The sequence below is a fragment of the Myodes glareolus genome, chromosome X, assembly GCF_982192425.1.
Source record: "Myodes glareolus chromosome X, mMyoGla1.1, whole genome shotgun sequence".
NCBI lineage: Eukaryota > Metazoa > Chordata > Mammalia > Rodentia > Cricetidae > Myodes > Myodes glareolus.
In genome coordinates this window covers 1,643,803-1,671,143 of record NC_142053.1, presented here as the reverse complement: position 1 = coordinate 1,671,143, position 27,341 = coordinate 1,643,803, and the positions used below count along the sequence as shown (strand labels likewise).

The 27,341-nt window shown below is 51.6% G+C and overlaps 1 protein-coding gene across 3 annotated transcripts; it reads right to left on the bottom strand.

Annotated features, from left to right (window-relative positions):
- Positions 1–852: 852 nt before the first annotated feature.
- Flna (filamin A) lies at positions 853–27,341 on the bottom strand. Of its 3 annotated transcripts, none has more exons than XM_048457742.3 (48): positions 27,193–27,341; positions 23,737–24,225; positions 20,594–20,842; positions 20,388–20,485; positions 20,152–20,299; positions 19,471–19,589; positions 19,303–19,380; positions 19,047–19,209; positions 18,763–18,960; positions 18,077–18,214; positions 17,873–17,996; positions 17,593–17,729; positions 17,299–17,492; positions 16,968–17,081; positions 16,733–16,876; positions 15,615–15,738; positions 15,367–15,527; positions 15,195–15,285; positions 14,940–15,109; positions 14,637–14,754; positions 14,250–14,512; positions 13,157–13,754; positions 12,900–13,073; positions 12,649–12,811; positions 12,407–12,567; positions 12,147–12,317; positions 11,667–11,790; positions 11,425–11,581; positions 10,630–10,819; positions 10,448–10,471; positions 8,015–8,262; positions 7,810–7,905; positions 7,549–7,651; positions 7,320–7,460; positions 6,684–6,812; positions 6,313–6,486; positions 6,065–6,226; positions 5,640–5,843; positions 5,407–5,559; positions 5,180–5,302; positions 4,824–5,090; positions 4,529–4,666; positions 4,199–4,314; positions 3,535–3,667; positions 2,705–2,881; positions 2,326–2,544; positions 2,038–2,241; positions 853–1,360 (listed from the first exon to the last, which is right to left on the bottom strand). In XM_048457742.3, the coding sequence occupies exons 2-48, from the start codon at positions 24,107–24,109 to the stop codon at positions 1,173–1,175; spliced, it is 7,941 nt and encodes a 2,646-aa protein (XP_048313699.1). In that variant the 5' UTR covers positions 24,110–24,225; positions 27,193–27,341; the 3' UTR covers positions 853–1,172. The 3 variants fall into 3 exon arrangements, with proteins under 3 accessions (XP_048313699.1, XP_048313698.1, XP_048313700.1); XM_048457741.3 differs by having other exon boundaries at positions 18,763–18,963; positions 27,193–27,340; XM_048457743.3 differs by lacking the exon at positions 10,448–10,471 and having other exon boundaries at positions 18,763–18,963; positions 27,193–27,340.

Here is a 27,341-nt window from a genome sequence, read left to right as displayed (position 1 = left end):
CTTGAAGACATTGTTTAATTTTAGCTCTAGGAGACACTGGGCAGATTCCACATACAAAGGATACAGAAAGGGATTATTGAGCAAAAGGCTAAGTGATTTCTTCACTGCACTTGTGGCAAGGAGGCTCTATAAGCCCCATTGGAGGAGAGAGAAGAAGACCATCAAGAATCTTAGGACCAGAGCACTTCCCTAGGAGTAGACATGTTTCCTTTTACTGATGGATAAGAATCATACCCTACTGTGGTAAGAACCTTTATAATGGTGCCTTATTTAAAGGGTTTATAACAATCTAAGCATGGTGGCTCACCCCTTGAATCCCATTTGGCAGGCAGATGCCAGAGGATCTAGGCCAGCCTAGTCTACATAGAGTTCCAGGTCAGCCAAGGTTACATAGTGAGACCTTGTCTCCAAAAAAATCTAAATAAGCCAGGCTGTGGTAGTGCACACCGTTAATCCCAACATTGAGGAGGCAGAGGCAGATGGATCTCTGAGTTGGATGTCAGCATTGTCTACAGAGGATTTCAGGATAGTCAAAGCTGTACAAAGAAACAAAAATAAAAAGCTGGTATTATGTCCATGGTGTCTAATAGATGGCTAGGCACCAATGCTATTTCAAAGATTATTTACCTGATCATCACTGCTAGGGGTCATCAACCAGCTAGCAATGAATCTTAATGCCCCACATTTTGCCTACTTGAACCTATATGCCTAGGTGTACCATACACCCACCTCTGTGAAGCAAAGAACAAGTATAGACTGTGCTACCTGGAGATACCACAGCCTATGCTTCTGCCTTACTGGTGCCCTTGCCAGTTTGGTCTTCATCACTGTTTCCATGAAAGCTACAGACACTCACAGGACAATGAAAGCAGAATTTTATTCCTCCTGGCTGGGAAAGAGAACTAGCAGATGGTTGTACATAGGACTCCCACCATCCCAGAACCAAAGGAGACAGGATCTGCCACCAAATGGCTCCCTCTGCCCAAGTGAAAGCCCAGAGAGGCAGGTGAGCACAGCGCAGGGCAGGGGCAACTGCAGTGACAGAGTGGCCAGAGTGATCTAGGGGAGGGAGGGCCCAGGGCTCAGGAAAGGAATATGGGGCTTCTTGGGGTTGGGACAGGTGTGAGGATGCTCTTTGCCATGGGAGCTTCTGGCTGGAATAGGTACCAGGCTCAGGGAACCATAACGCGGTATGGGCTGCCTGGGATATGCTCATCACCCCACTTGACCACCAGTGTGTACTCCCCTTTGTCTTTGAGCAGGTAGGAGACACTGTAGATGCGGCTGCCCATGTGTTTCACCAGGATCTCTTCACAGGGTGTCCTTGGGCCATGCACCCCCACCAGCAGCATGTTGTTACCTAAGGTAGGCACAGGCCTCAGTGACCAACCTTAACCCCTTCCTTCATCTGTAATTGCTGAGCCCTTCTTCCTACTCCACATCCTGTCCCTTGCCTTTTCAGAATAACCCTTTCCCAACAAGCTTCTCATAACCCACCTAGGCCACCAGAGGATGGATTCCAGGTCCTCCAGGACATTTTCTTCATATATTTACATATTTATATCAATATACACACACATTTGGTTTTTTGAGATGGCTTTCATTGTGTAACAGTCTTGGCTGTTATAGAACTAGCTCTGTAGACCAGGCTGACCTCAAACTCAGAGATTCACCTACCTCTGCCTCCCACATGCTGGGATTAAAGGAGTGTGCCACTACCACCCGACAATTTATTTTATGTACATTGGTGTTTTGCCTGTATGTTTGTTTGTGTGAAGGTACTAAATCCCCTGGAACTGGAATTATAGTTAGTTGTGAACTTCCATGTGGCTGCTGAGACTTGAATTCAGGTCCTCTGGAAGAGCAGCCAGTGAGTGCTCTTAACTGCTGAGCCATCTTTCTCCAGGAAGCCCAAATAGAAGGTAACCCCCAAAGCAACAACCATAACCCTAAAGGCAGTTCCTGCACTTCCCACATGCTGACCGTCCTGTTGTTTCTGGCTTTGTACTTCCAGAATCTAGAAACAGGGCTACTTACCTGCTTTGCTGCAGTCTACTGTGAAGCTGCTCTTCTGGCCTGCATAAGCCTTGTTCAGCCCCAATCCTTTAGCTACTACCTTGCTCACATCAGCAGGACTTGGGCCTGAGGCTGCAAGCTGGGGAACAGTGGCAACTTTTGTCAGGGAGTCTACAAACACAGATGATGTCTCATGGAGGCTGTGGTTGCTAACAAGACGGGGACCTGCAGGACAGAATGGGTGAGACTGAGAAATGACTGGACTATCAAGGAATTGGATGGGCACCAACAGCTTAGCCTGAGACTTACCTGTGACCTTGGCTTTGAAGGGACTTCCCCCAATGTGATAGGGCCCACCATACTTGATGGAGATGAGGTAGCTGCCAGGTGCCATGGGGGTATACGTGACACGGTAGCCCTCAGGGCACTCCTGGCAATCCATCTTCACCTTGGAGGGTCCATCAATGGTAACCGAAAGGGCACCAGCTCCCGCATTGCTTGTGTTCACGATAAACTCAGCTGGGCTCCCTGGGAGCATGGAAGATCAGGCAGAGTCTACCTCACTGGATTCCCTGTCCTCAACCACCCAGTACAGCCTTAATACTTCCACATGCCTCCTGTTGCTAAGAGCTTAGATGCAGGGCCCCAACAACTGCATCCACACTCAGAGCTGTACCCATGAACCTACCTGTGACACCACCCTCCAGGCCTGCTCCATAGGCGGATACCAAGCCTGGGTCCCCTCCATGCCCAGGTTCCCCAACTCGGATCTTGAAAGGACTTCCAGGGATGTGAGTACCATTGAACTTGACATCAATCAAATAGATGCCATTCTCTCGTGGGATGAAACGCACAGCATACTTATCTGAGATATAGAAGGACATGTTAAGAGTCTGGGGTACTTTCCAGTATGTAACGAGCAAATAGTGTCTAAAAGGAATAGCCTTAGTACTAACCATCCCTTTCATTTCTCTTGCTACCAGGAGAAACCCAACTGCTCCATGGAGACTCCTCTGCTTCCAGAATTGTGCTGGGTGCCCACCCCAACAACACATACATCCTAAGGACTAAAGCTATAAATACCTAAGAAGTCTACCGGTGAGTCTTTTGGACTAACAAGCAAAATGCTCACATTGATGCCTCCTTAGACAGTGTATTCTTAATACCATGCTGTCTACAGATTAGCAGGCTTAGTGAGAAATCTGCTCCAGATCATGGACCTGGGGGGGTGGAACTAGTGTCCTTCAATACAGTTGCTATTTCTCTGGTCATGGGGATGGACTGTCTCTCTTGCTCTTTGTATCTCTGTCTTTGTCCGTCTCATGTATGGAACTGCTAAAGCTTTCTTCCTAGTGGCCATGCTGATAAGCCATATTTTCATGGGTGCTTATCAATCTGGGAAGCTGAGGAGCCCAATTTTGGTTTCTTACAGAATCATTACTTTCCTTGTATACACTCAGCCTGGTTCTAGTCCGCTAGGGCAGATAGCTGAACAGCTACACCGGAATAGAGCCTCACCTTGGTCAATCTCTGTGACATAGCACTCCTCCAGAGCTCCTGAGGGGCTGTGCACCTTGGCATCAATTGCCCCCTTGGCTCCATTCAGGCTGACTGCAAAAGAGGCTGGCTGGTTGACCTTTAACCCTGACTCCTAGAAGCACAGCAGATGTGGTTAGACAGGATGGCTAGAGCCAGGGCAAATGGAAGAGCAGGAGACCCACAAGGTCACTTACCCATTTTGTGTCCAACATGGTTTAAAGAGGGAGAGCCATTAATCTGTGAGGACAGCAAGCCACAGGTACACCCCCAACCTCCTATCCCCTAGACATGTGCTCCGCAATCACACACCCAGGAAGCAGAAAGGGAAGGTGGCCCCACCCTGTGGGTAGCACTCAGCTCTAGCAGGCTTTCCCTCTTTAAACCTTAGCCCTGGTGCTCAATGGGCACAGGCTTCTGTTCAAAGCCTTTAGACCTGAGACACGAGAAAAACGCCACGCGGTAGGCAGGGCACTTCCTGCCAACCCCAAGCGTGGGCTGTACCCGGTCAGAGCAGAAATCTAGCACCCAGAGTTGTTTCTGGGTAGTAGGCCACTCAGCTCACAGTCAAGGCCTGCTTGCCATGGTGACTCTGGTCTGGCCGGGCCTAGGAGCCCCAGGTAGGCAGTTTCTCTCAGTGCCTCACCTGAAGACTAGAAACAGTAAGGCGGCGGGCATCACCAGACGGAGAAGCCACAGGCACCACGAAGGGACTATCAGGTATGTGCTCCTCATTGAACTTCACTGAGACTTCATAGTCACCTGGATAGGAAGAGAACATAAGGCTGTGTTGGGATGCCACATATCTCCAAGGGCTAGCCTAGGAAAGGTCTATTGCCTTCCACAGCCAGTTTGGGTGTCCCTGGTACCTCAAGATGGAGAATAAGCACCAAGTGAAGACTATGTGCACCTGGGGTCAACACACATACACTCAGGTTCTACCTCCCCCTGCCCTGGTCAATTCTGTTCCCAGTACCTGGCTCCTGAACTACATAGGCCACACCACAGGAGCCATCCTTGCGATCCTCGAAGGAGATCTCAGCCTTGCTGGGGCCCTCAACTGCAATGGCCAGGCCTCCAGCACCAGCTTCCCTGGTCCAAATGCTGAACTCAGCTGTGTGAGAAAGCAGTAGGTGTGCATGGATTAGAGAACTGATCCCCAACCTCAGCCAACTCCAAGCAAAGCCAAGATCAACATGATGGCCAGCTACTTCCTACAAACACCCATCTAGGCCCACCCAGGATAACAAGAATTAGACAAGCACACCTACCTGGAACTCCAGCTTCAGCCCTCTCTAGGCCAGGGCCTCCAGCACGGACCTTGTGGGCGCCCCCTTCCCCCAGAGGCCCCACAGTGAACTGGAAGGGGCTCCCAGGCACGTGCTGGCCCTTGTACTTGACACTGACTGTATGCATTCCCATCTCAGCAGGCACAAATCGGATACAGTAAGTATGGTTCTCTCCTTCTACAATCTCTGCCTCGTGGGTCTTGCCTGATGGGCTGGTCACCTGGGCTGTCATATCCTGGATGCTAATTTCTACAAGTAGAAGACAGCTTGCTGAGCAGGATCCTGTCTCTACTTGGGCTTAGGGTTACCCTAGGAACCCCTCCTGATCTTTTCCCTACCAGGAATCTTCAGGCTGAGGTCACAATGACTGCCAACATTGGCCACTGAGGGGGCACGTCGCCTGCGTGTAATACTTTCTTTCACCCGGCCCTCACCCGTCACCTTCACAGAGAAGGGACTGCCTGTAGGAAAAAAAATGACAGTTCATACCCTGCACATATTACAGGTGGGCACTGAGGTGTGTCTAGGGGCTGCCAAACCATAGGGGTGTGGCTGACGCACTCACCAGGCACATGCTGGTCAGCAAACTTGATGTTTATGATATAATTTCCAGGCTCTGTGGGACAGTAAGTGACCCTGCATGTGCCATCCTCTAGGTCTTCTGTGTTGATGTCTACTTTGCTAGGGCCTTCAATGGACAGACTGAGTCCCCCATAGCCTAGGGGATAGACAGCAGTTATAAGCCAGAATGCCAAGTGAAGCTGTATTGCCCTATCTGGTAGGCCCACCACTGCCTACCTGCATCTCTGGTGTCAATAATAAACTCTGCAGGTTCAAAGGTACGACCTTCATGGAGGCCTTGACCAGAGACCCGTACACGGCTGGCATCACCAATCTCCGACTGGCTGATCACTACTGGGATGGGACTGCTTGCCACATGCTGGCCATTCTTTTTCACATGCACCAGGTGCTCCCCTGTCTCCTTGGGCACGAAGGAAATCCCTGGGCACAGAGTAAGGCCATCAACAAGGTGTAGGTGAGCCCACAGCCTCCCTCCTTTCTTTTTTCCCTCCACAAGCCAGGATGGTTTTAACTTACTATGTAGCCAATGATTGATTCCCCCAATTCTCCTGCCTCCACCTCCAAATATTGGGATTATAGGCAATCATCACACCTGGCTCTCTCTCTTTCCCAGAAATGCTTGATCCCTCTTAACCTCTTACCCACGTGGCCATTGCGCAACCGCTTCAGCAGACAGGGCTCCTCTCGGCCTGAGGGTGGCACCACTGTGGCTGTGAGTAAACTGAGGTCTGTTTCTGAGATATTGATGGGAATATCAGCAGCAGAACCCACCTTTAAGTGGGACATACGCATGGAATCATCACCTGGTAAGGGTACAAGTCATCGGTCACTATGGATCCAGCCCCAAAGAGACTGTGCCCACCCTGTCATTATTCCTGATGTTCCCCACCTGTGACTCTGGCAGTGAAGGGGCTGCCTGGGATGTGCTGATCATTGTACTTGACTAGGATGCTATAGTCACCAGGTAGCACAGGTAGGTAAGAAACACTGCATGTTCCATCCTGGTTGTCAGTGCAGCTGATTTCTGCTTTAGATGGACCCTCAATGGCCAGAGACAAGCCCCCTGAAAAGCATTACAGGTAAGAGTAGAAACTGTGCCCAGACATGCATTGCTGGGCCTTTGTGGATGAGCTGACTTGATGGCTCAGCAGAGGCAGGAAGACATGCTAGAGAACTTTATTCAGGATCATCTTCCATACCTAGCCCTCAGCCAAGGGAGGAGGACAACTTTGGCAGGCCAAGCCTAGAGCTTCTCCTTACCCTCTCCTGCATCCTTGGTGTTGACAGTGAAGGTGGCAGGTTTGTTGACCACTCCGTGGGTAAGACCAGGACCATAGGCAGTGACATGGCCACAATTAACATAATCCACATAGAACTGCAAAGGACTTCCTGAGGCAGGAATAGAAACCACAAGGAATAACAGTCTCATTCATGCACTAGACTATTTGTTTTTGTTTTATTTATTCATTTATTATGCATTCAATATCTGCCTACATGTGTGCCTGCAGGCCAGAGAGGGCACCAGATCTCATTACAGATGGTTGTGAGCCACTATATGGTTGCTGGGAATTGTACTCAAGACCTTTGGAAGAGCAGGCAATGCTCTTAACCACTGAGCCATCTCTCCAGCCCCCTTGTTTTTGTTTTTTGAAACAGGATCTCATGTATCTCTGGATGATTTTGAACTCGCTATAAAGCTGAGGATAACCTTAAACTCCTAATCTGTCTGCCTCTACCCCCAGTGCTAGGATTACAGGCATGTGAATATCTAGTTTATTCAGAGCCTCATAACATGCTAGGCAAGCAGTTTGACCTATAACCGCACTCTAACCTGTTCTTTCTAAGATGGTAGCAATAGGGGCCTGGGATGGGGTGGGCAAGAGGCTGTGAGCCCACCTGGGATATGCATATTGTCATAGCGGATGTCCATTTCATGCAGGCCAGCTTCACTGGGTGAGTAGCGTACAGTAACAGTACCATCCTTATTGTCCGTGATGGAAGGCTGGGCCACCTTGCCTGAGGGCATTCGAACTTCCCCTAGAGGGCAGTGGTTTTGAAGTCAGAACAGGCAAATGGCATACTTTGGTATCACTGGTTTCCAAGTTCCTTTCCAGCCCTTACTCACCAGTGATCTCTCCCTTCTTAATGGTAAAGGGGATAACAAGATCAAAGGGCCTCAGGCTAGTCACATCTAGCCCATTAACGCCCACCATGGGTCTCTCTGGAACCTACAGTGAAGACAGAAGAATCAGGTGAGGAGCTACAATAAGATTTGAGGTTTCTCTGCACATATGGAAGAACGGGGCCACATGCAACACCCAGATGGCCAGCTCCAAGTGTCCCTATGGGTCAGGCAAATTGAATAATAGACCAGGTCATGCCTTACCCAGGTTTGTTGGCTACCCTGAGGATATGTATACTGTGGAGCCAGTTGCTGAGGCCGTAGTGGGGTCTGCACTGTAGGTTGGTCCCCAGCCAAAGCCTGCAAGGCAAAGTGAGAGAGCTGGAGACTGTTGTCACAGAGGGACCTGGAAGGACAAACTAGGACCTTCCCAGATCTCCCTCCCCACCCGTCTTTGGCCCCTTCTCACTGTAACTTGGAAGGGGCTGTTGGGCACATGCTCGCCACCGAAGCGCACACAGATGACATATTTGCCCGGCTGGGGGGCTGTGTAGAAGATGTCAAAGGTACCATCCTCATTCTCCACCACGTCCACATCTACCTCTGAGCCATCGGGTGTGCACACAGTGCAAGTCACCTTGCCTTTGCCTGCTGCTTTCGTGTCCACAGTAATCACTGTCTCCTCCCCAATCTGGATGGTGGGGCCAATGCCAGCACCTGGGAGGGCAGAGTGGATCCCCAGAGGGAAGCCAGCAGGTGAGCCTGGTATTTGGGCTACTACCATCAGCCTACTACCCATTCAGGTCTCTTACTGCTACACCAAGCACAGCCAGCCCCAACCCCTAGCCCAACCCATACCCCAAGCTAGGATGGTGAGTGGTTTCTCAGAAGGCAGGAAGGATTCTCCTGACCACCTCAAGCCCCTTTATGATAGAGGCCCAACAGGTGGTACCAAGGTACCTGGGAGGAAAATTGAGGGACCATCCCATCCCAGCACAAGCATTTACTGTCACTTCCTCTGCCAACTCAGCCTCAGCTGGTACCATGGTCTATGCTGACAAATACCAGCACTCTGACTAGGCCCATGGCTACCTGCGCCCTTGTTTACTTGCCCCGGCCCCAGTGCTATGTGTGGACGCAGTGAGGCGGAGTCCTGCTGCAGTGTGGGGAGTGTGACATTTTCCTCCCTATCCACCCCCCAGGCCTGAAGGTGAAACTGGAGTTTCCTGACAACTGAGAACGCTTGCTCAACCAGAGGCTTGCAGTGAGAAGCAGCCCAGCACAGCCTGGCAGACAAGAGCAAGCAGCAGGAAAACAGCAGGATTAGCACCCATGCAATGCATTACAGCAGGCTTGGCAAAGCAGTGGCAGCACCCAAAGAACAGGGAATAGAAGGCCCAAGCCACCACTGCAGGGTTGCAAGGGTAAAGCATGTAAGCAGCCTCTAGGGCCCCATAATGCCCAAGGAAAGGGTAAGGACAGTGACATTATGATCTGGAGCTCAGCTGTGGAGGCTTGGGAGCTGTGGGTTGTAAGGCCTGGCAGCAAGAGCACCCCTGTAGCCCAGTCTCCCACAAGGAAAGCAGCTAGGAGCACCAAACCTACTTGAGGACCAAGTTTAAGGGCCCTCCTTACCAGCCTACCAGTCTGTCACCAAGCTCCCATTGACCTTGGTCTCACACTGGCAACATGAAACTCAGCACCTTTAGCTATATCGTTGGCTGCCTGCTACCCATGCTGCCCTATAGGTTTTCTGAATACTGGTCCTGTACCATCTAGCTAATGGTTTGAGCCCTCTCCTGACAGCTACTTGATTCCTCATTTTTGTACCCAGGATCCAGGTGATCAGCAGGTCTTAACCATAGCATCTTCAAAGTACACCTGTTAATTGGGCTATTGCTTAATGTCCCAACAGCCACTGACCTGGTCCAAGCCAACCTTTTGGCTTGTCCAAAGGTGATTTAAGTTCCCTTACTGGCTTACTGCCTCCATTCCACTCATAATGGTCAGAAAAATTGAAGTCATTCCAAGTCCCTAACCTGTTCTCCGATCTCCTATCCTATGGACTATTCTACAAAGCAATCTAGCCTCTTGCCAAAAAGACCTAGCTATCTTATAATCCTGTCCTTGGCCACCTACCCAAATGCTGGGCCTACAGCCTTCAGAGGCCTGTAAATAATTATAGTCTTATATCAGTATCCCTAGGGTGTCTCAGTCTTTGGGCAGACAAACCTATCTGATAGGGGCTGTCTAATTAACGTCACTGCTGAGGGAATAGAAGAAGAGAAGGAAAAGAGATGGGTTGCAGAATGCACTTTGGGGCTCTGAGGCTGGGCCAGGCCCCGCCATGCTGGCCACCCAAGCAGTTGACACTGGCAATACTGCATCACCAGCCAGCCCCACCCACTCATGCACCTCCCTCAGCCCAGGACACAGATGCCCCTGGGAGGCAGGGATGGAAGTCTGTGGATCTGATGAGGCCTAGAGACTCCCACTGGGTGGAGAAAACCACCTTGTCCCCTGAGCCCACACAGGAACCCTTGTGAGAAGGAAGCACCTGCTGTCCATCCCCAGGGGTACCAAGATCCCCAGACCCCAAAGTCCCCAGTGGGGTGCCTCCTAGGATACACTTTACCCCAAAGCTCTCAGCTGCAACCCGAGTTCTCAGATGGGGAAACGGAGGCCCAGAGAGGGGAGAACCAGAGCATTCATGCTTAGCTCCAGAAACCTCCCTGGGCCCTGACCCTCCAGCCCATGACCTTGTCTACACAGCCTCCCCCACTCTGTCCTTGCCTAGAGCTGCAGCTGGAACTGTCCTGGGAATGAATTAGCAATGAAGAGGAAAGGAAACTGCCTCTCTGGGCAGCAGGGGCATTGGGAGTGGCCCCAGCAAGCAGCTTACCTAGCCCGTGACCTCCGATTGACACTGAGGTGAGAGGGCAGAGAGCAAGGAGAAAGGTCAGGTGAGTCACTCAAGAGGGCGGCCCCCATTCCCACACGCCGCCCCAAGCAGCGAGCCCTTGCACACAGGCACACCCAAGCCCCGTGCTGAGAGCCACGGTGGCCGATGGTGGGCCAGCTCACCTGTGACTGTGCACTTGCTGGCATCTCCAGTAGGCACAGCCCGGACACGGTATGGGGAGAAGGGGATCTCATCACCACCATACTTGATGAGGATTGTGTACCGGCCTGTCACATCTGGCACATAAGCCACTGTGTATGTGCCATCATGGTTGTCTTGGATGTGTGTTTTCTTGGGCTTGCCTTCGGGGTCCTATGTAGCAAAGCACAGGGGAGGTAGTTGGTCTAAGCCTAGCAAGGCCTGGACTATCTCAGGCCTTCTATAAAACACCAAATACTGCTATAATAGAAATAGTTTCTGTTTTCCTCTACCCCCATGGCTCCAGTGGCTGCCTGCCTGTAGCAGAGTCCAAAATGGAAGCCTCCAAACATCCAGCATTCCCTGACTTGACAAGAGAGCAGCTTGGTGCCCAGTCTCAGTCCTGAGCCTGTCATAGGGGCACTAGGAGCTTACAAGATCTCGATGTTGTAACATTATACCTGTCCTGTGAGACTATTACATGTGAGGAAGCTGAAGCATGTATAGGCTTTGGAACCATACTCAATAGCAACTAATGTATATCTGAGGAAGCTTATTCCTTTCAACTTGGAGAAAACTGCTACACATCCTAATGCAGTTACATTAGCAGACCAAAAGCAGAGGTCCTTCCCTTACAATACAGCTCCAGGCAGACTAGTTATCTAGACTGGGCTGCCTGTCCACCTGCAGCCTTATACTCCATCTGCCCAGGTCTTGTTCCTCGCCTCTCCTCCCTTTACCTGAAGTTACAGCACAGCTCAGGAAGCCAGCAAGCTCACCGTAATCTGGACAGCCAATAGACCCTCCCCAGCATCCTTGGCATCAATGGTGAACTCCACAGGCAGGCTAGCAGGTACACCAGTGGTGTTGAGTCCAGGTCCACTGGCCTTCACCTTACTGGCATCATGTGTGGGCAGTACCTTGACCTTGAAGGGGCTGTGGGATCAGGGTGTTATGAACCATCAGAAAAGTTTCAGTACCCAGCCTGCCCCCAGCATGCACAGTGAACCCTGCTTCTTACCTCCGTGGAACCTCTTCTTCCCCATATAGCACAGAAATGCTATAGGACCCTTCTCGGCTGGGCACATAGTTGACAGTCTGAGTACCATCGGCATTGTCCACTACATCCACTGGTTCCACCAGGCCTACCCCCAGTCCCAACGACAGAACCTTAGGTTGGCTCCTTGTACCCATCCCCAACCCCATCTCACTGAAGGACTAGGACTGGACCCAAAGCCTAGACCTTATCACGTCCTTAACTATCCAATTCCAGGAATGACTCCAAAACCCTGTAGTATAAAACATACCTAAGTGCCTTCTTAGGCCCTCTCTCTTGCCACATCTATTCAGTGGTCAAGTCCTGTCCATTATACCTTCTCTAGAGTTCTGCTTGGTTCTGTGATTACATGAAACCCTTCCACTATCTGCCCTAGCCTCCATATGCTGGCCTAGAAAAATGATACCTCCATAACTCCCTGCTCCTAAGTATGTGAACTCTCACCTTTAGGCCCCTGTACTTTGACTTGCAGTGGGGCAACTCCAGCCTTGCTTGTGTCCACCTGAAAGGACTGAGGGAGGTTGGCACGGACCATGCCTGGAGTTAGGCCAGGCCCAGAACACTTGACTTTAGATGCATCTGTCACATCATGCACAGGGACCTTGAAGGGACTACCTAAGGGTTGATACAAAAGGATGGTAACTATGTAAGAAACTGTGGGAATTAACAATCCTAGGGTTCCATCCTCATGATCATCTCCTCACCTGGTACTTGGTGACCACCATAAGTGACATTAAGGCTATAGGTGCCAGCTTCATAGGGTATATATTCTACCGAGCAGCTGCCATCTTTATTATCCATGCAAGACATCTTGGCCTCGGAGGGGCCCTCAACAGCCAAGCCCAGACCACCTGTGCCAGCTCCCCTATTCCAAACAGACAGTCTTATCATTACCTGGGATTCCCAAGCCCATTGGCTGCCCTTGCCTCTTCAGTGACTCACTCACCTAGTCTCCACTGTGAACTTGTTGGGTTTGTTGGTAGTACCACTTTGGATGCCTGGCCCATGGACACGCACCCGGGAAGGGTCGCAGCCCTCTGTTACAGGCACCTTGAAGGGGCTGCTGGGCACAGGACTGCCATCATAAGTCACATCCACAGAGTGTACTCCTAGAGGGTAGAGCAAGTCAGGTCTGGAAGAACTGGGCTTCTCCACTTACTCTCTGCCTGCCTAAGGTATACCCCAACACATTCATACCTTCCTCATATGGGGTGTATTCCACTTTGTATGTGCCATCACCACAGTCTTGAACATAGGTTTCAGTCAGGTTGCCTGAGGGGTTGGCCACACGAGCCTTGACGTGTGACCCTCCGGTCTGTGTAAGAGCTCGGGCATCCACACTAAACTCAGTGGTTGCTTCTCGGAAGACGCCTGGAAAAGGCCACAGTGAGGAGGTTGTGGCTATAGGACTCTGTACCCCGTAACTGCTACTCCCCTACAGCAGACCTCCTTACCTTGACCCTCAATCCCAGGTCCATAGCACTGCACACCTGAGGTGTCCACAGCAGGCTCCACCTGCAACTTGCTGGGGAAGTTGGGCACAGGCTGGCCGCCATACTTGATTGTAACAGTGTAAGCCCCAGGACAGAGAGGAATATAGGTGATGGTGTGTGTGCCATCACCATGGTCCTGAATGTATACTTCAGCTGGCAGTCCTGCCTCAGAGCAGATCTCAATAGTCAACTCAGCACTGCCAGCACTTGAGCAATCCACTTGGAACTGGCCTACCTCACCAGCAGTAGCCCGCTCCAGCCCAGGACCTGAGCATTTCACCTTAGATGCATCAAAACAAGGAACCACATGGGCCTTGAATGGGGATCCAGGGATGTGGGTGTCAGCAAAAAGGATGTTGATGTTGTAATCCCCAGGCTCAGTGGGCACATAAGACACAGAGCATGTGCCATCCCCATTGTCCAGGCACTCAAGCTGTGCTTCACAGGGGCCTTCCACTGTCAGGCCGAGGCCACCAGTGCCAGCTCCCTTTGTATCAATGGTGAAGCGGGCAGGGGAGCCTGCATTGCCCCCCTGTAGCCCTGGTCCAAACGCTTTCACCTGAGAGAAAGAGGATGTCAGAAGCAGCTACCAGCCCAACCTTTCTTCTGCCTCTTTTTGCCCTAGCTTTCCTCCTTACCCAAACAGAAACATGAAAGGCATAGGCTGTCTAATAGGTAATCTACCCATCAATCATAAAGACAGAAATGACAAAGGGTCAGAACAAATCTGGAGAAGATAAGGTGCCCTCAGGAAGATGGGAGCTGGCTGTGATGGTGCATGCCTTTAATCCCAGCACTTGGGAGGCAGTTACAGGCGGATCTCTATAAGTTTGAGGTCAGCCAGGTCTACAGAGTGAGTTTCAGGACAGCCAGGGCTACACAGAGAAACCCTGTCTTAAAATCATCCCCACCACCCCCCCAAAAAAAAAGAGGGAAGGAAGGAGGGAAGGAAAGAAGGAAGGAAGGAAGGAAGGAAGGAAGGAAGGAAGGAAGGAAGGAAGGAAGGAAGGAAGGAAGAGGGGCCCTCCCCTTATAGACTCCCAAACCCAATTACCTTGCTAGGTTTGGTGGGAGCCACAGCTTCCAGTGGAAAGGGACTGCCAGGCACAGGAACACCATCATAGGTCACCTCCACCTCATAGGGCCCCTCTTCTCGGGGCACAAAGCGTACCACACTGTTGTCAGCTCCCAGGCCTGGCTCTACCTTGCAGGGCACTGCTGCACCTGAGGGACTCACAATCTTGGATGCTACTTTGCCTTGACCACCTGCACCCTTTGACTTCACTGTGAACTCCTGATCTTTGCCAACATCCACTTCTGTTGCAATTATGAAAGTAGAGAAAAAAGAAATTAACCATTTATTTATGCAGCTCCAGGCAAGACTCAACTGAATGGAGCTAAGTGGTCCTCAATGGCAATAGGAAGTATAGCGACTACTTACTGTCACCAAGGCCAGACACCTTGATCTTGCTGAGGTCCAGGGTTGGAGATACTCCCACTGAAAATGGGCTCTTGGTGATGTGATCTCCTCCATAAGTGACACTGACACCTACTGGACCCTGAAATAGGTACAGAAGGGCAGGGGTCACTAATCAGTACTCCAGTGTCTTTTGGCCTACAGCTGCCAAACTTTGCTCCTCAGCCCCCTTCCCAGGTGAGAAGTTAGAAACTTCTTGCAGCAGCCTAACTAGCCCACTATATAAGGAAGGGAAAGGGTATGGCTGCAGCAGATAGAGATAGCTACCTGCTGCACAGGAGTGTACTTGACTGTGTAGGTATTATCGTGATGATCGATGATGTCCACATCTCGCACTGCATCTCCCTTAGCCAGTCCTGAGAACTGGACATCAAGCTTGCCTTTCCCAGCAGTTTTAGCATTGACCGTGAAATGGGTGGGTTTGCCAAGTTCAACACCTGAGGAGATATAACAAAATTGAGGTACTCTACTATGAGCTCCCTGCCCTTGGCTCTACTCAACATACAGAATACTCATCCTTACCAGTGCGACTTAGGCCAGGACCCTCAGCCTTCACCTTGCTGGCATCATGAGAAGGCTCCACTTTGACTCTGATGGGGCTGGTGGGTGTAGCCTACAAGTGATGGAAAAAACAGCTGAAGACAGCAGCACCCCAACACTTAGCAGTCTAGGAACTGGGAGCAATAACACCTACCTGGTCAGCAAAAAGGACCATGATGGTATAGCTGCCAGCCCCACGGGGTGTGTATTTCACAGTGAAGGTGTCATTGTCATTCCGGATGATATCAAAGTCAATATCAGCCTCAGTGGGACCCACCACTCCAGGGGCACACTTGATACCAATGCTGACATCTCCTGTGGTTAAGAAGTAGGATAAGAAGAAGCTGGGACTTTGTAGAGACAGCCTACCCATCTGTCCTCCCATTCAAGGCTAGGTCTTACCCTGGCCAGCCTCTGTACAATCCACAGTAAAGTAGGTGGGTTCATGTGCCTTGAGCCCAGTTTTGGCCACTCCTGGACCATATACCTTGACTTTATTTGGGTGGCTGCCAGCTCCCACATTCACCTGTAGGGTACGGGACAAGTAAAAAGACATGATGAGTCTGTAGCAGCAGAGGTGAAAGGCTCCCTCAGATATTTGACAATAGGACAAATATTGCTGCTGTCTTGGGACAACTGGAAGTTCCTCAAACAGGTAAAAGTGACTGCATGATACTTTGATTCTACTTCTAGAGAACTGAACACCTAGGTCCACACAAACACATACCCAGATGTTCCTATCAGAGCTATTCACATAGCCCAAAAGTAACACATATCTGCCAAATAATATTTTCCATCTACACAATGTGATGTAAAAAGTATTCAGTCATTAAAAGGTCTGAAGCACTGACAAAGGTCTGACAAAAAATCACAGAACAAACATGGTGGCACACTCCTTTAATCCCAGCTCTTGGGAGGCAGAGGCAGATGAATCTCTGTGAGTTCAAGGCCAGTGTGGTCTGCAGAACAAGTTTCATGGTGAGGTCTCGTCCCAAAAAGAAAATACAGGGCTGGAGAGATGGCTCAGAGGATAAGGGCACTGGCTGCTCTTCCGGAGGTCCTGAGTTCAATTCCCAGCAACCACCTGGTGGCTCACAACCATCTGTAATGAGATCTGGTGCTCTCTTCTGGCCCACAGGGATACAAGCAGGCAGAATAGTGTATATTTAATAAATAAATAAATCTTTAAAAACTTAAAAAACACACACACCAAAAAGATCACACTGTGTGTATAATATATATAGTTAGAATTGCATCTATATGAAAGGCCCAGAAAATGCAAATTCATACATCAGTGATTACCATGGCCTAAAGAAAGGAGAATGGAAAGCATAGAAGTTTCTTTGGGGATGATGAAAATGTCCTAAACTAGACTATGGTGATGACTGCCAACTACCCTGTAAATAGGAAAACTGTACTGGTATGCAAGCTTGATCCTGTTAAAAACTGTTATAGGAAAAAAATGCTATAGAACAAAAGGGTTCTGGGGAGATGGGCTAATGGCCCATGGGCTGGCTTACCCGGAAGGGACTGTTGGGGATACTGACACCTCCCCAAGAAACCATGGCTGTGTGCTTCACTGGCTTTCTGGGCACATAAGAGCAGCTGTAAGTGCCATTGCCATTGTCCTTGACTGTTGCCTCCACAGGGCAGCCCTCATTGTCCTATAAGGCAGGCAAAAGCAAACAGCCTTCTGGTCAGTACCCAGGTCTAGGGGCCTACCAGTCCTAACCCCAACATTGGTAGGCATCCCACCTGAACTTGAACTCGGAGAGGGGCCTTCCCAGCATGCTTGGCATCAACTATGAACTCTGCTGGCTTGTTGACAGCCACACCAGTCTTCTCCAATCCAGGCCCACGTGCCTTCACCTGGTAAGAAGTCAATCCAATCTCAGAAAATGAAGGCAAGGCCACCAAAGGCAGGTAGGGCAGTAAGTAACACACACACTGGTAGGACATGTTTCTGGGAATACCAGCCAGGGTCTCTTAACCCCACCTCACTGACAAGATGAGATAATGTCCACCCCCAGAAGCCTTCTCCAGGAGAAGTAGGCCAAAGCTCGGGTCAGTGTTGTGTGCCATTTACCCTGTCTGGGTAAAAATCCTGAGGTGCCTCACGGATGTCAGCCATGAAAGGACTAAGACGGATGTCCTCACTGTTACACAGCACATGAACAGCATACTCGCCAGCCTCCTGGGGCCAATAGCGCACATCACAGGAGCCATCACCCTTGTCATCACATTCGATCTTGGCCTGTGATGGACCTTCCACGGAGAAACCTGAAAACAGTCATCAGTCATATTGGTACCCTGGAGCCTTGGGATAGGCTTCCTTTGTCACCCTCTGCTTCAGGTGCCTACTCTGAAGCCTCCAACTTACCCAAGGTGCCTACATCATCACCAATAGCCTCTACCACGAAGTCTGCTGACTTGCCAACAACGCCGCCTTCCAGCCCAGGGCCCCAAGCTCGTACCTTCTGATTGCCACACTCAGTGCCCACCTTCACCTCGAAGGGACTGCAAGCGAAAGCACCACATAGGTAAGCATCAAGAGGCTCTGTGCCCAACAGCTGTGGGCCAGGCACAAAGATGTCACTGGTCCCTTGCCAGGTAGGGAGACGGGAGGGCTCAAAAATGGTTGAGTAGTAGAGGGAGCTCACCTGCGGCCAATGTTCTGGCCACCCCATGTGATAGTGACAATGTATGTGCCAGGTATTGTGGGGTAATATTCAAAGCCATACACGCCATCCCCTAGGTCCTTCTGCTTTACACGCTCTTCGCCCTCTGCAAAGACAAGGAAGAACTCAGACCTGTCTAACTGTGACCTGAGGTCCATTACCCACCACCCCACCAGACAAACTTACTGGGGCCCTTTACAGTGACCTTTAGCTCCCCACTGCCAGCGCCCTTGGTGTACACCTTGAAGTCGGCTGTCTCCTTCACTCGCACACCTTTAGGCTGGAGGCCTCGACCAACTGCCCGGCAGGCAGCTGGGTTACAAGCTGTGGGCAAATAAGCCAGCTGAGTTGCTGGAAACTGGGGCTGGTTGCCCCTTCCCTTGCCACACAGGGCCAGGCCTTTGGAGTTGGAGGGTTACTCAGAGTTTGGCCCAACAGGGTGGTAAAGCACATGCAAGAAAACTGAAATGGGCCATGACCCCAGAACCTGCACCCCAAGCAGGGACATGGCAGGCTTTCTCCCAACTGTTTGACAACAGCCCCAATACCTCCACCCAGCCCTCCACACCAAGAGGAACATGGATCCAAGTACCGTTGACCCTTGGGCAGAGCAGAGAGCAGCAGGTTTCTAGACAACTGGAGCGAGCTCTTCCGAAGGTAAAAGCATGGAGAAGAGAGATGAAAGGGGCAAGGAGAGGAAGAGGAGCAAGAAGGGCCCAAGTATGGGAAAGGAAAGATAGTGCTTGCCCAGACAATAGAAGCTTGGAGACTGGGGCTTCAGTGGGACAGCCCTAATAGCTTACATCCCCCCCCTCCCCCAGAAGGCCCAGACCATCGCACCACAGTAGAGGAGCATCCATGGCCAGGCCTACCTTGGCCAACAGTGACAGTGTAGGGGCTGCGAGGGATGGGAACACCGGCGAAGGTGACATGCACTGTGTGGACACCCTCCATGGTGGGCTGGTAGCTACAGCGATAGGTGCTGTCACCCCTGGCCTCCAGTTGAGGCTCCACTGTGCCTTTCTGTCCCGTAGGGTCCTGGATGACGACTTCCACCTCACCTGTGCCAGCTCCTGTCCCAAGGCACAGACTTAGCTCTGGAACTCCAGCACAGCTCTCCCCCATGGCTGGCTGGGCCTCGGCTGCCTCCCCTCACCTGCAGTGAAGATCTCAAAGTAGGTAGTCTTGTTGGCGATGTTGCCGCTGGGCTCCAGACCAGGGCCCTGGGCAGTCACTTTGCTGGCATCACCCTGTGACTTGTCCACATATACCTCAAATGGGCTCTTGGCAATATGTTGGCCAGCAAAGAGTACAGTCACCTATTCCCGGGAGGGGCAGGCTGTCAGGGTGAGGTAAGGGGTCCTCTGCCAACTACCCATGGCCACCAACCTCCTTCTCAGTCAAGGACTCACCTTATGAGTCCCCGTCACTTCAGGGACATACCAGACAGAGAAGGTACGGTTCTTGTCATTATTGGCAGTCACTTTTGCCTGTAGTGGGAAGGAGTCTATGAGTGTTAAGAGCAGCCCTTCTAAAAGAGGATAATAGCAGGATCCTGCCCTGCCAATGGATAACCCTACCTCTTCCTGGTGTCCAGCTGGGTCCTCCACATACACCAGCACCTCTCCCTGGCCAGCACTTCGGGTCTCCACAGTGAATTCTGCTCTCTTCTTTACCATATTGCCTGTAGGCTCAATGCCTGTCAGGAGAGGGTGAGGAAGCCATGGACCAGCTGGTAGGTCCACACCCTTACCTCTATACAGTAACAGGGACACAACATTAGTGACCCCATCCTTCTACAGGTTCAGTACCCCTCCCCAAGCTAGGGACAATCCAATCAGGAAGGTTTGTTCAATGTAAGTCCAGTATATTGAGCCAGGCCTCAGAATCCAGCTGTGTGTGCTCTTGCCCATGCCCATTCTCTGAAACAGTCTGATTTGCTGCAGTGGTTTCCCAAACCCTTGCACTTGCTTCATCCTGACTGCTTCATCTCTAATTATAGAATAGCAGCACACTGGGTCCTCTTTCAATCAAGAAACTTCCCACAAGCCAGTATGACTTAAGGAACTTATTACCATTCCCTTGTCAAGGCATCATTTCTGATCAACCCTGATCCATTCATCCCCCTCAAGAGTGATTATTTCATTGCCCAGCTGCCATGACCCCAAACCTCTTAGGACCCAAGTTGAGAGAAAATACTGTTCTATGTGCCAGATATAAGTGTTCCTACCCCTGGAATGCCACTGACCAGGCCCCCTCACCTGGCCCATAGGCTCTGGCTTTCTTTGGGTTCAGTTTGGGCCGAAGAGGAGCCCCTGGCTTCAGCTTGGCCTTGGGGAACTGAGACAGGTAGGTCATGACAGAATGTTCATCTACATTGGGGTCCACAATTTCCTCTGGGGTGATCACCTGTCACAGAAAGAAGATAAGAGGCATTGGGCCTCTCCTCACCATGACCAAGCACACCTTAGCTGCTGGGGTCAGTCAGGGAACATACCTGAGGAATGCCTAGCCAATCATCAGCCTGCTGCATGGCTTCTCGTGCATTGTTCACAGGCTTACTAGCATCCCAGGAGTCCCAGTCAGGACATAGGCCTATAACACAGGAAAGGTCATGTTGTGAGTCTGGGACTATATATAGGCCCACCTTCTCAGTTGACCAAACAACCTTAGCCCAAGATCTCCCATCTCTGCGCCCCTCACCTGGGGCACAGCTATCAACAAGAGCACCTAGGGCCCGGCCACTCTGCCAGTCCCTACTGAAATTGGTAATGGGCAGCTGTGGCAACTTGTTCTGAATCCAGCCTAGGAGCCTCTGTTTGGGTGTTTGTTTCTTGGCCTCTTCATCTTCCTCTTCATCCCACATGGGCATCGAGATTGAGTAGTGCAGGATCAGGGTCCAGATGAGGCCTAAGATCAGCTTCAGATTCCCATCCACAATGGCCTTGCTGTCTGTGGGAAGAGGGGGTGGGGAGGCAACACTGGGCAGTTAGGGATTTCCCTCACCAAAGCCAGCAGGGAGGAACCTGGGTGGACAGGCACAACAGGTCAATTAGGTGACAAAGGCTCCTCCCAGCTAAGGGCGAAAAGTGAATCAGGTACCCTCTGCTCAGGGTCTCTAAAGGGGTGCAAGAAATATGTAGTGCTAAAGGAAACTTTTGGTGTGGGAGGAAGAGACCCATAGACACATGATAACAATATAATGCAATAAGGGGACCGTGCCAAAAACCCCAAGGCCCAGAAGGAGGGTGGGAGAGCAAGTGAGATGAATGCTTCACAGCTGCTGAGATCAAAACCTGCCCCCACCTCTTGGGATACATGGGAACAGAGAGAAGTGGCCCAGCCCTAACTGGCCTTAGAAACAAGGCCCCTGACCTCAAGCTGAGCTGAGACCAAAGAAGAGGAAGGCTAGATTGGCAAAGAGTAGTTAGGAAATACATCTGCTGCTCCAGGGTAGGGGATGAGACAGGGGAAGTGAATATGTTAGCAAGGATCCTTGTGTGAAAGGGTGCGAGCCACACCCTTTGCCACTTCCTTGTCCCCTTACCAAACTAGGAATCAGGAGGTGGCACAAAAGAGGACTGGTTTGGGGGAGGGGCTATAAGTCAAAGGAACTATATTTGGTCCTGACTCATTGAGGCCTATCGGGAACTTCTGGGGTAAGAGGACCCATTGCCCAGTTGAAGGAGGTAGAAGAGGAAGAGTAGAGAGGGGCTAGTTTAGTGTGCTTCTGGTGCCAAGGCCCACTTGGGAGCCCCTGTTGCAGAGACCTTAGGTGGGGTCCTCAAGTCCTGCTGCTTCAGCATAATCTGCCTAGCTGTTACCACCCAGCCTACTTGCCACCTAATGGGCTAGGTCTCAGGCTTACCACAAGGGAAGTGGTTAAGGCGGGCACCCTGACACCCATCACCATGGTAACGCCTCTGAGCCCCACCCAAGGCCACCTCTGGATCTTAACCTCTTCAAGGGTGGATGGCTTATGGTGGTTACGGTTTTCTACAGAGAATCTTTGGAAACCCTACAGACCTTCCCTGCAATCAGAGAATGTTTATCTAGTGAGTCAATGGGAGTGGATTATGAAAATTAGAACACCAATGGGAGGACCATCTAGAACAGGTGGTATCCCAGTCCAGTGGGACAGCACCTGGGGGACAACTACTTGAGCCTCTCCAAGCAGAGTGATCTTTTCCTATTCCCAAACAGGTTGGTCCTGGTCTCTTGTGAATGTTTTTCATTGTCCCAAAATGGTGAGAAGATTCAGGAAGAAGTTCAAAGAAGATCAAGGACACAATGATCCTACCCCAAGTCACAAGTCCAGCACAAGAGCTCCCAAGGAAACTATAAGTTCTTAGTGGCCTCCAAGAGGAAGTGCAAAGACAGACCCACCATCCCAAGAAGGTACAGCTGGTCCCTCCCCTGGCCTGATTAGGCTGGCTATGCTAGCTACCCGTTCCCCTCCCAAGAGGAGGAGAGGACCAGGGCCCAGGGTTGGGAAGCAGCCTGGTTAGATGGCCCCGCCCCATCCCACCCCCTATCCCCAGCCCCTGGGCCAGCCGGCCCCCTCCCTCTCCTAATCACTGCTGCTTTCCAACATTTTTTTGCCTTATATGGCAAAGCTCTGGGAACTAGGCCTGCTCCAGCCAGCTCACAAGAAGGAGGGAGAAGGGAGGTGGGAGGAGACCCCCCCCAAGAGCTGGGGTGTGGCCTGCCTCCCCACATCCGGCTGCCCCCCCCAAGACTCCGAAATGACTCAGCTGGCTAGACTGAGGCTGGGACTAGGGGTGGGCCCCCAAACATCCACAGGCATGCCTCTATAGGCATTCCAAAGAAAGAGATCACCACTTGAAACCTGCTCAGTGAGGGGCCAGGAAAATCTTGGTCCCTCATTGATTTAGCATGTACCATCCCAAAGTATAACAGAAAACCCTTTCTATTATGAAGAAAAGTTCATTCTCCTCCTCTCCCTGTTCCACATTCCCAAGTTACCAATTCTGATGCCTGTCCATGAGCAGCCCCTACTCTGAGAAAGGCATGGGATCCTTCAAAAGGCAATCCACTGCTAACCTCTCCAGTTCAATGGCATGGGCACTGAGCTGGCAGTAAACCCAGTATACACTGGAGCACCTTTCAACCAATCTCTGCATTGTAGATGTAGAAGATTTACACGTTTTTTTTGGGGGGGGGGGGTTTACAAGGTTTACACGACAGACAGCAAAGCTGGAAATCAAGCACACTGCAGTCAGATGCCCAGGTGTCTTCAGTCAACCACACCCAACACAACTGGGGTACAGTTTTGCCAGCAATACATCTGTTTGCCCTCCTCCAAGTTCGCCAGAAATGATATAAACTGGGGATTTCAGCTACCTCCAATGGGGGAACATGTCCCAGGACAAGAAGTTGAGGGCGTCCTATATAATAGGAGTCACAAACTGCACCTTCAACTTTAGAACTACAGGCGCCTAGAGGTTAGAATTACTGTTGTAGGGGAAGACCCTGGACATCCCACTGCCCAAGGATGGGTTGCGGCTCTCAGGGACAGAAACCTAGTCTGTGCCTGTCCCACCACGGGTGCAGCTTTGGGGGCGCGGCCTTCAGAGGATGTGAGCTCAGCCTGGGAGCAGGCCAGGAGGGCACAGCGGGCGGGGGCGCCTAGCGGTTCGCGTGCTCAGCAGGCCTGCGCGCCTTTGTTCTCGAGGACCTCGGTGGTTGAGAGGCCTAAAGGTACTCTTGGTTGTGCGGCAGTTAGGAAGGGAGTCAGAGAGAGGGCCTCTAGGAGGTAAGGGAGGGAGAATTGTGGTGACCCCGCCCGCGCCCACGCGGTGCCCCAGTGTGGCCCACACCCTCACCTATAGACACGAGCTTGATGCTCTCACGGTCCAGGAACTCAAGCGCCACCGACACATTTTCGAGCTGCATCTGGCGAAAAGTGGGTCGTTGGTTGTGCTTGCGGTGCATCTTCTTCTGGCTGAGTACCTCGAGCAGCGCAATAAGCCGCAACCCATCGCTCAGGTCTGTCTGCAGATTGGCGATGCGCTTGCTCACGCACTTAAGGTGCTCATTGCACCAGCGGGTGAATGTGTTCTGCTGGATCTTCTTCCATGGTGCGTCTTCCGCTAGGTCTTTTTCGGTAGCAGGCATCTCGGCGTCCCGCGTATCAGTACCGCCTCCAGGAGCCGCGCCCGCCGCGCTCTGACCGGAGCGGGAGTGAGAGCTACTCATTTTGAAGCGCGAGGAGCGGAGGGGCGGTGCTGCAGCCTCTGCGAGGGGGACGGCCCTTTAATTAAAGCCGAAGGCACTTCGGCGACGGAGAGTCGAGGCACAGAACAGAGGTTGCGCTGCGGAAAGAGCGAGCCCTTTAAATGCGGGCGAAGGGTGGAGCCAGAGGCAAGATTTCCTTGGGGCGGGACCTCTGGGTGGGGCTTCTGGGCTGTGCCCGCCCCACCTCGCCCCGCCCGTTGGAATGCTTCCACAAAGCCCCCCTCCCCTGCTCCGCCCAAGGCGACCAAGTTCTGCTTCAGGGAGGGTCACTGAGCCCCAAAGAACACAAGAAGGTCCAGCCACATCTGCTTACGGTACTACAAGAAACGGATCCCAAAGCTAGGAAAGGCTGAGCAATTCTGGCTCAGGATTGCTCAGCTCCAGTAGGCACACCCTTACAAGGGACTCTCTTTCCCCCAAGGTCCCGCAGGGGGTGGAGCAAATAGTGTGCCTGAGTCACTTGGACTCCATCCGGATCCAGCACCCTCCTCCGCTATATTTATTTTCTCCTTCTTCTCGAACTGAGGGTCCTCAGCCGTAGTCTGGTCCACAGCAATGCGAAGAGTCCAATCCTAAGAGCGAACCCTTCCAAGAGCGCCTGGTGATGCTGCGAGCTCTTTGTGTTGTACGCACAAGTGCCAAGAAATGGCTGCCATTCAATGCTCTCATCACCTAACGTAGCCACCCGCAGACCCCTGGCCCACCCCACCCGTCTCCGCTGGTCTTTCCAGTCTCCGTGGTCCTGGCCTGAGCACCTGCACCAACCCATTCCCACCGTCTTCTTTTATGGCTTCTAGTTCCATCCGGAAGGAAATGGGGCAAACAGCTGAGCCAGGAGGCTGCCAGCACTCGAGGACCAAGCATTCTTCCAAAGGCCCAGGGCATGCCAATGGGCAAAATCAGAGGGCACCCGCCTTGTGATGCGTCTAGCCAGGCACACCTCGTGCCTGCCTAACTCACAGTTCCATCCTCCTGGGGCCCTGAGGAATTCTGGGGGAGAGTTCTCACGTGGCAGAGTAGAATAGCCCCCAAAGTTTGGTGTGACCCTAGAGTTGTGGAGGGACTCAGGGACAGGTCCCAGATTACTGGAGGAGAATCACCAGGGGTCAAGGCTTGCTAAGGACCCTAGGTTGTGTTCCCTGAGTAGTGTGAAGCTATTCACTAAAAGTTAATTTTATGATAGATAATTCTGGGAATAATGATGAGGATAATGTACTGAGGCAGAGATGAGCAAAGCCACAGAGGTAAGAAACTGTAGGGGACACTCTATAGTTAAAGGAATCCAGCTTACCTTCCCCATGGTAGACTCCTTCCAATTACATTCTCTGTACCGAAGTACATCCTCTCCAGAATGTTCCCTTCTCTTTTTTCCAGAAAGGCAGGCCTTTATCCCTACTTCTCAAATTCTAGCAATGTATTTACCCGTGGCTGAAGGAGGCCCTGGGTTGGCCGACATGGCATGCCCAAATATGGTTGGCTCTCCTATGGCCTGGAGTGTCTGCTTTGCCTATGGTGGGGCTATGGTAAGGCTATGATCACAATGGGCACCACCTTTGTCACAGCATGTTCATTTTGGGACTGTCTATAATCTCACCAGTCAAATACATTTTCAGTACATAACTCCCCTATCCCACCTCCAATCACCTGCATACCCTCTCCTATTCTATTTTCATATATACTTGCACCAAGTAAGCCAAAGGGAAAGTTGAGGAACAGGATGACAGAACTGTGAGGGGGTAACCCAAATGGAAACTTGCAGAAATGTCATTCAAGACATGATTAGAGTTATCTTTCTGGTCCCCCAACCTACTGGAGAACAAATCCCCATGTATGGAATTGCATCAATAATTGATTTTCCACTGTCATTTGTCTATATCACCTGAGTTCATTAATTTGTAGGGAACAAGGAAAACGGAATCATAGTAATGGACCACACAGAATTTGGGTGTCCCTGTTTCTGGCCCCATGATTTGGCTATTTAGGGGAAAAGAGGAATGGGGGAGTGGGGTGGAGAGTTCTTGGCCTTAGAGTAGACACAGTGCCACCACCAGATGTCGCTCCATCCTAAAGACCCAGATGGGCAGCCCCAGGAAGCCAAAATCCAGCTCTTTCATATTTTCCCTTATTTGGAGTAGATTCTTGGATGTTGCACACACCCCGCCCACCTCCCCCACCTCTACCATCAGACCCCAGGCCAGGCCCTCCCACAGGGAACTATAGGCCCAAGCCCACCAGCTATACTCTCGATCTGTTACTAAGAGCTGTTTCTAGACCTGTGTAGCCAGGGGGCGCCAGGAGGGAAGGAGGCAGAAAATCCCCAAAGTAGAACCAGTGGCCATAAGGCAAATCCAGGTGTGACAGGAGAGAGCGTTGATTTCCTGGACTCTCACCTTAGCCAGAATGCTTGGAGCTGTAAGAGACTGCGGGCGGATTTCACCCACTTTTTTGGGGGGCCCGGGTCTAACATTGGGATCTGGGGATGTTAGTGCTTATGTTCTGGCTGACAGTGACCATCATACTCAGAACCAACCTGAGACAGGACCCAAGATCTAGACTGGAAGTCAAGCTGGTTATACCCCTGCCGCAGCCCCAGAATCGGCCCCCTGTTCCCAAAATCAATAGGGGACTCATCTCTCATATACACCCTTGGCATTGGCTGAAAAGTGTCCTTCCAAGTTTCCACTCACCCTTATCCCAATCAAGGTACTAATCTCAAAAGACCTTTCTTTCCCAGATAGCCAGGTAATGATCAGTTTATGGGTACCCACCCCTGTACCCATCTCCTGCCACACACTCGGATATCAGTCCCCTATTCAGAGACACCCCCCCCATGACCCCAAGCTCCCAGATTCCTGAGCACAGACATAAGTTTGTGTGTGGTGAACTGTGCAAGGCTACCTCTGGACACTAACGCGATGCCACACCGAAGCTGCACCTGGCCTCGGCCTCTCTACCTGCTTTCCAGACTTCTCTCCCCAGCTCGCGAGCAGCGCACCCACTTATCCGACGACTATCCAGCATGAGGCTGGCCACGGAACCCTCACCTGCTGTCCCTGCAACCGCGGGGTGGCGCCCAGCTCTTCACCCTCGAGCCGGATGCCTCAGAGTTCTGCTGGTGTCCGCTGCGCGCCGCGCGCCTCCACGCGAATGAGCCGCTGCCGCCCGCCTTCTTGTTGGCCGCATCCCCGCCCCA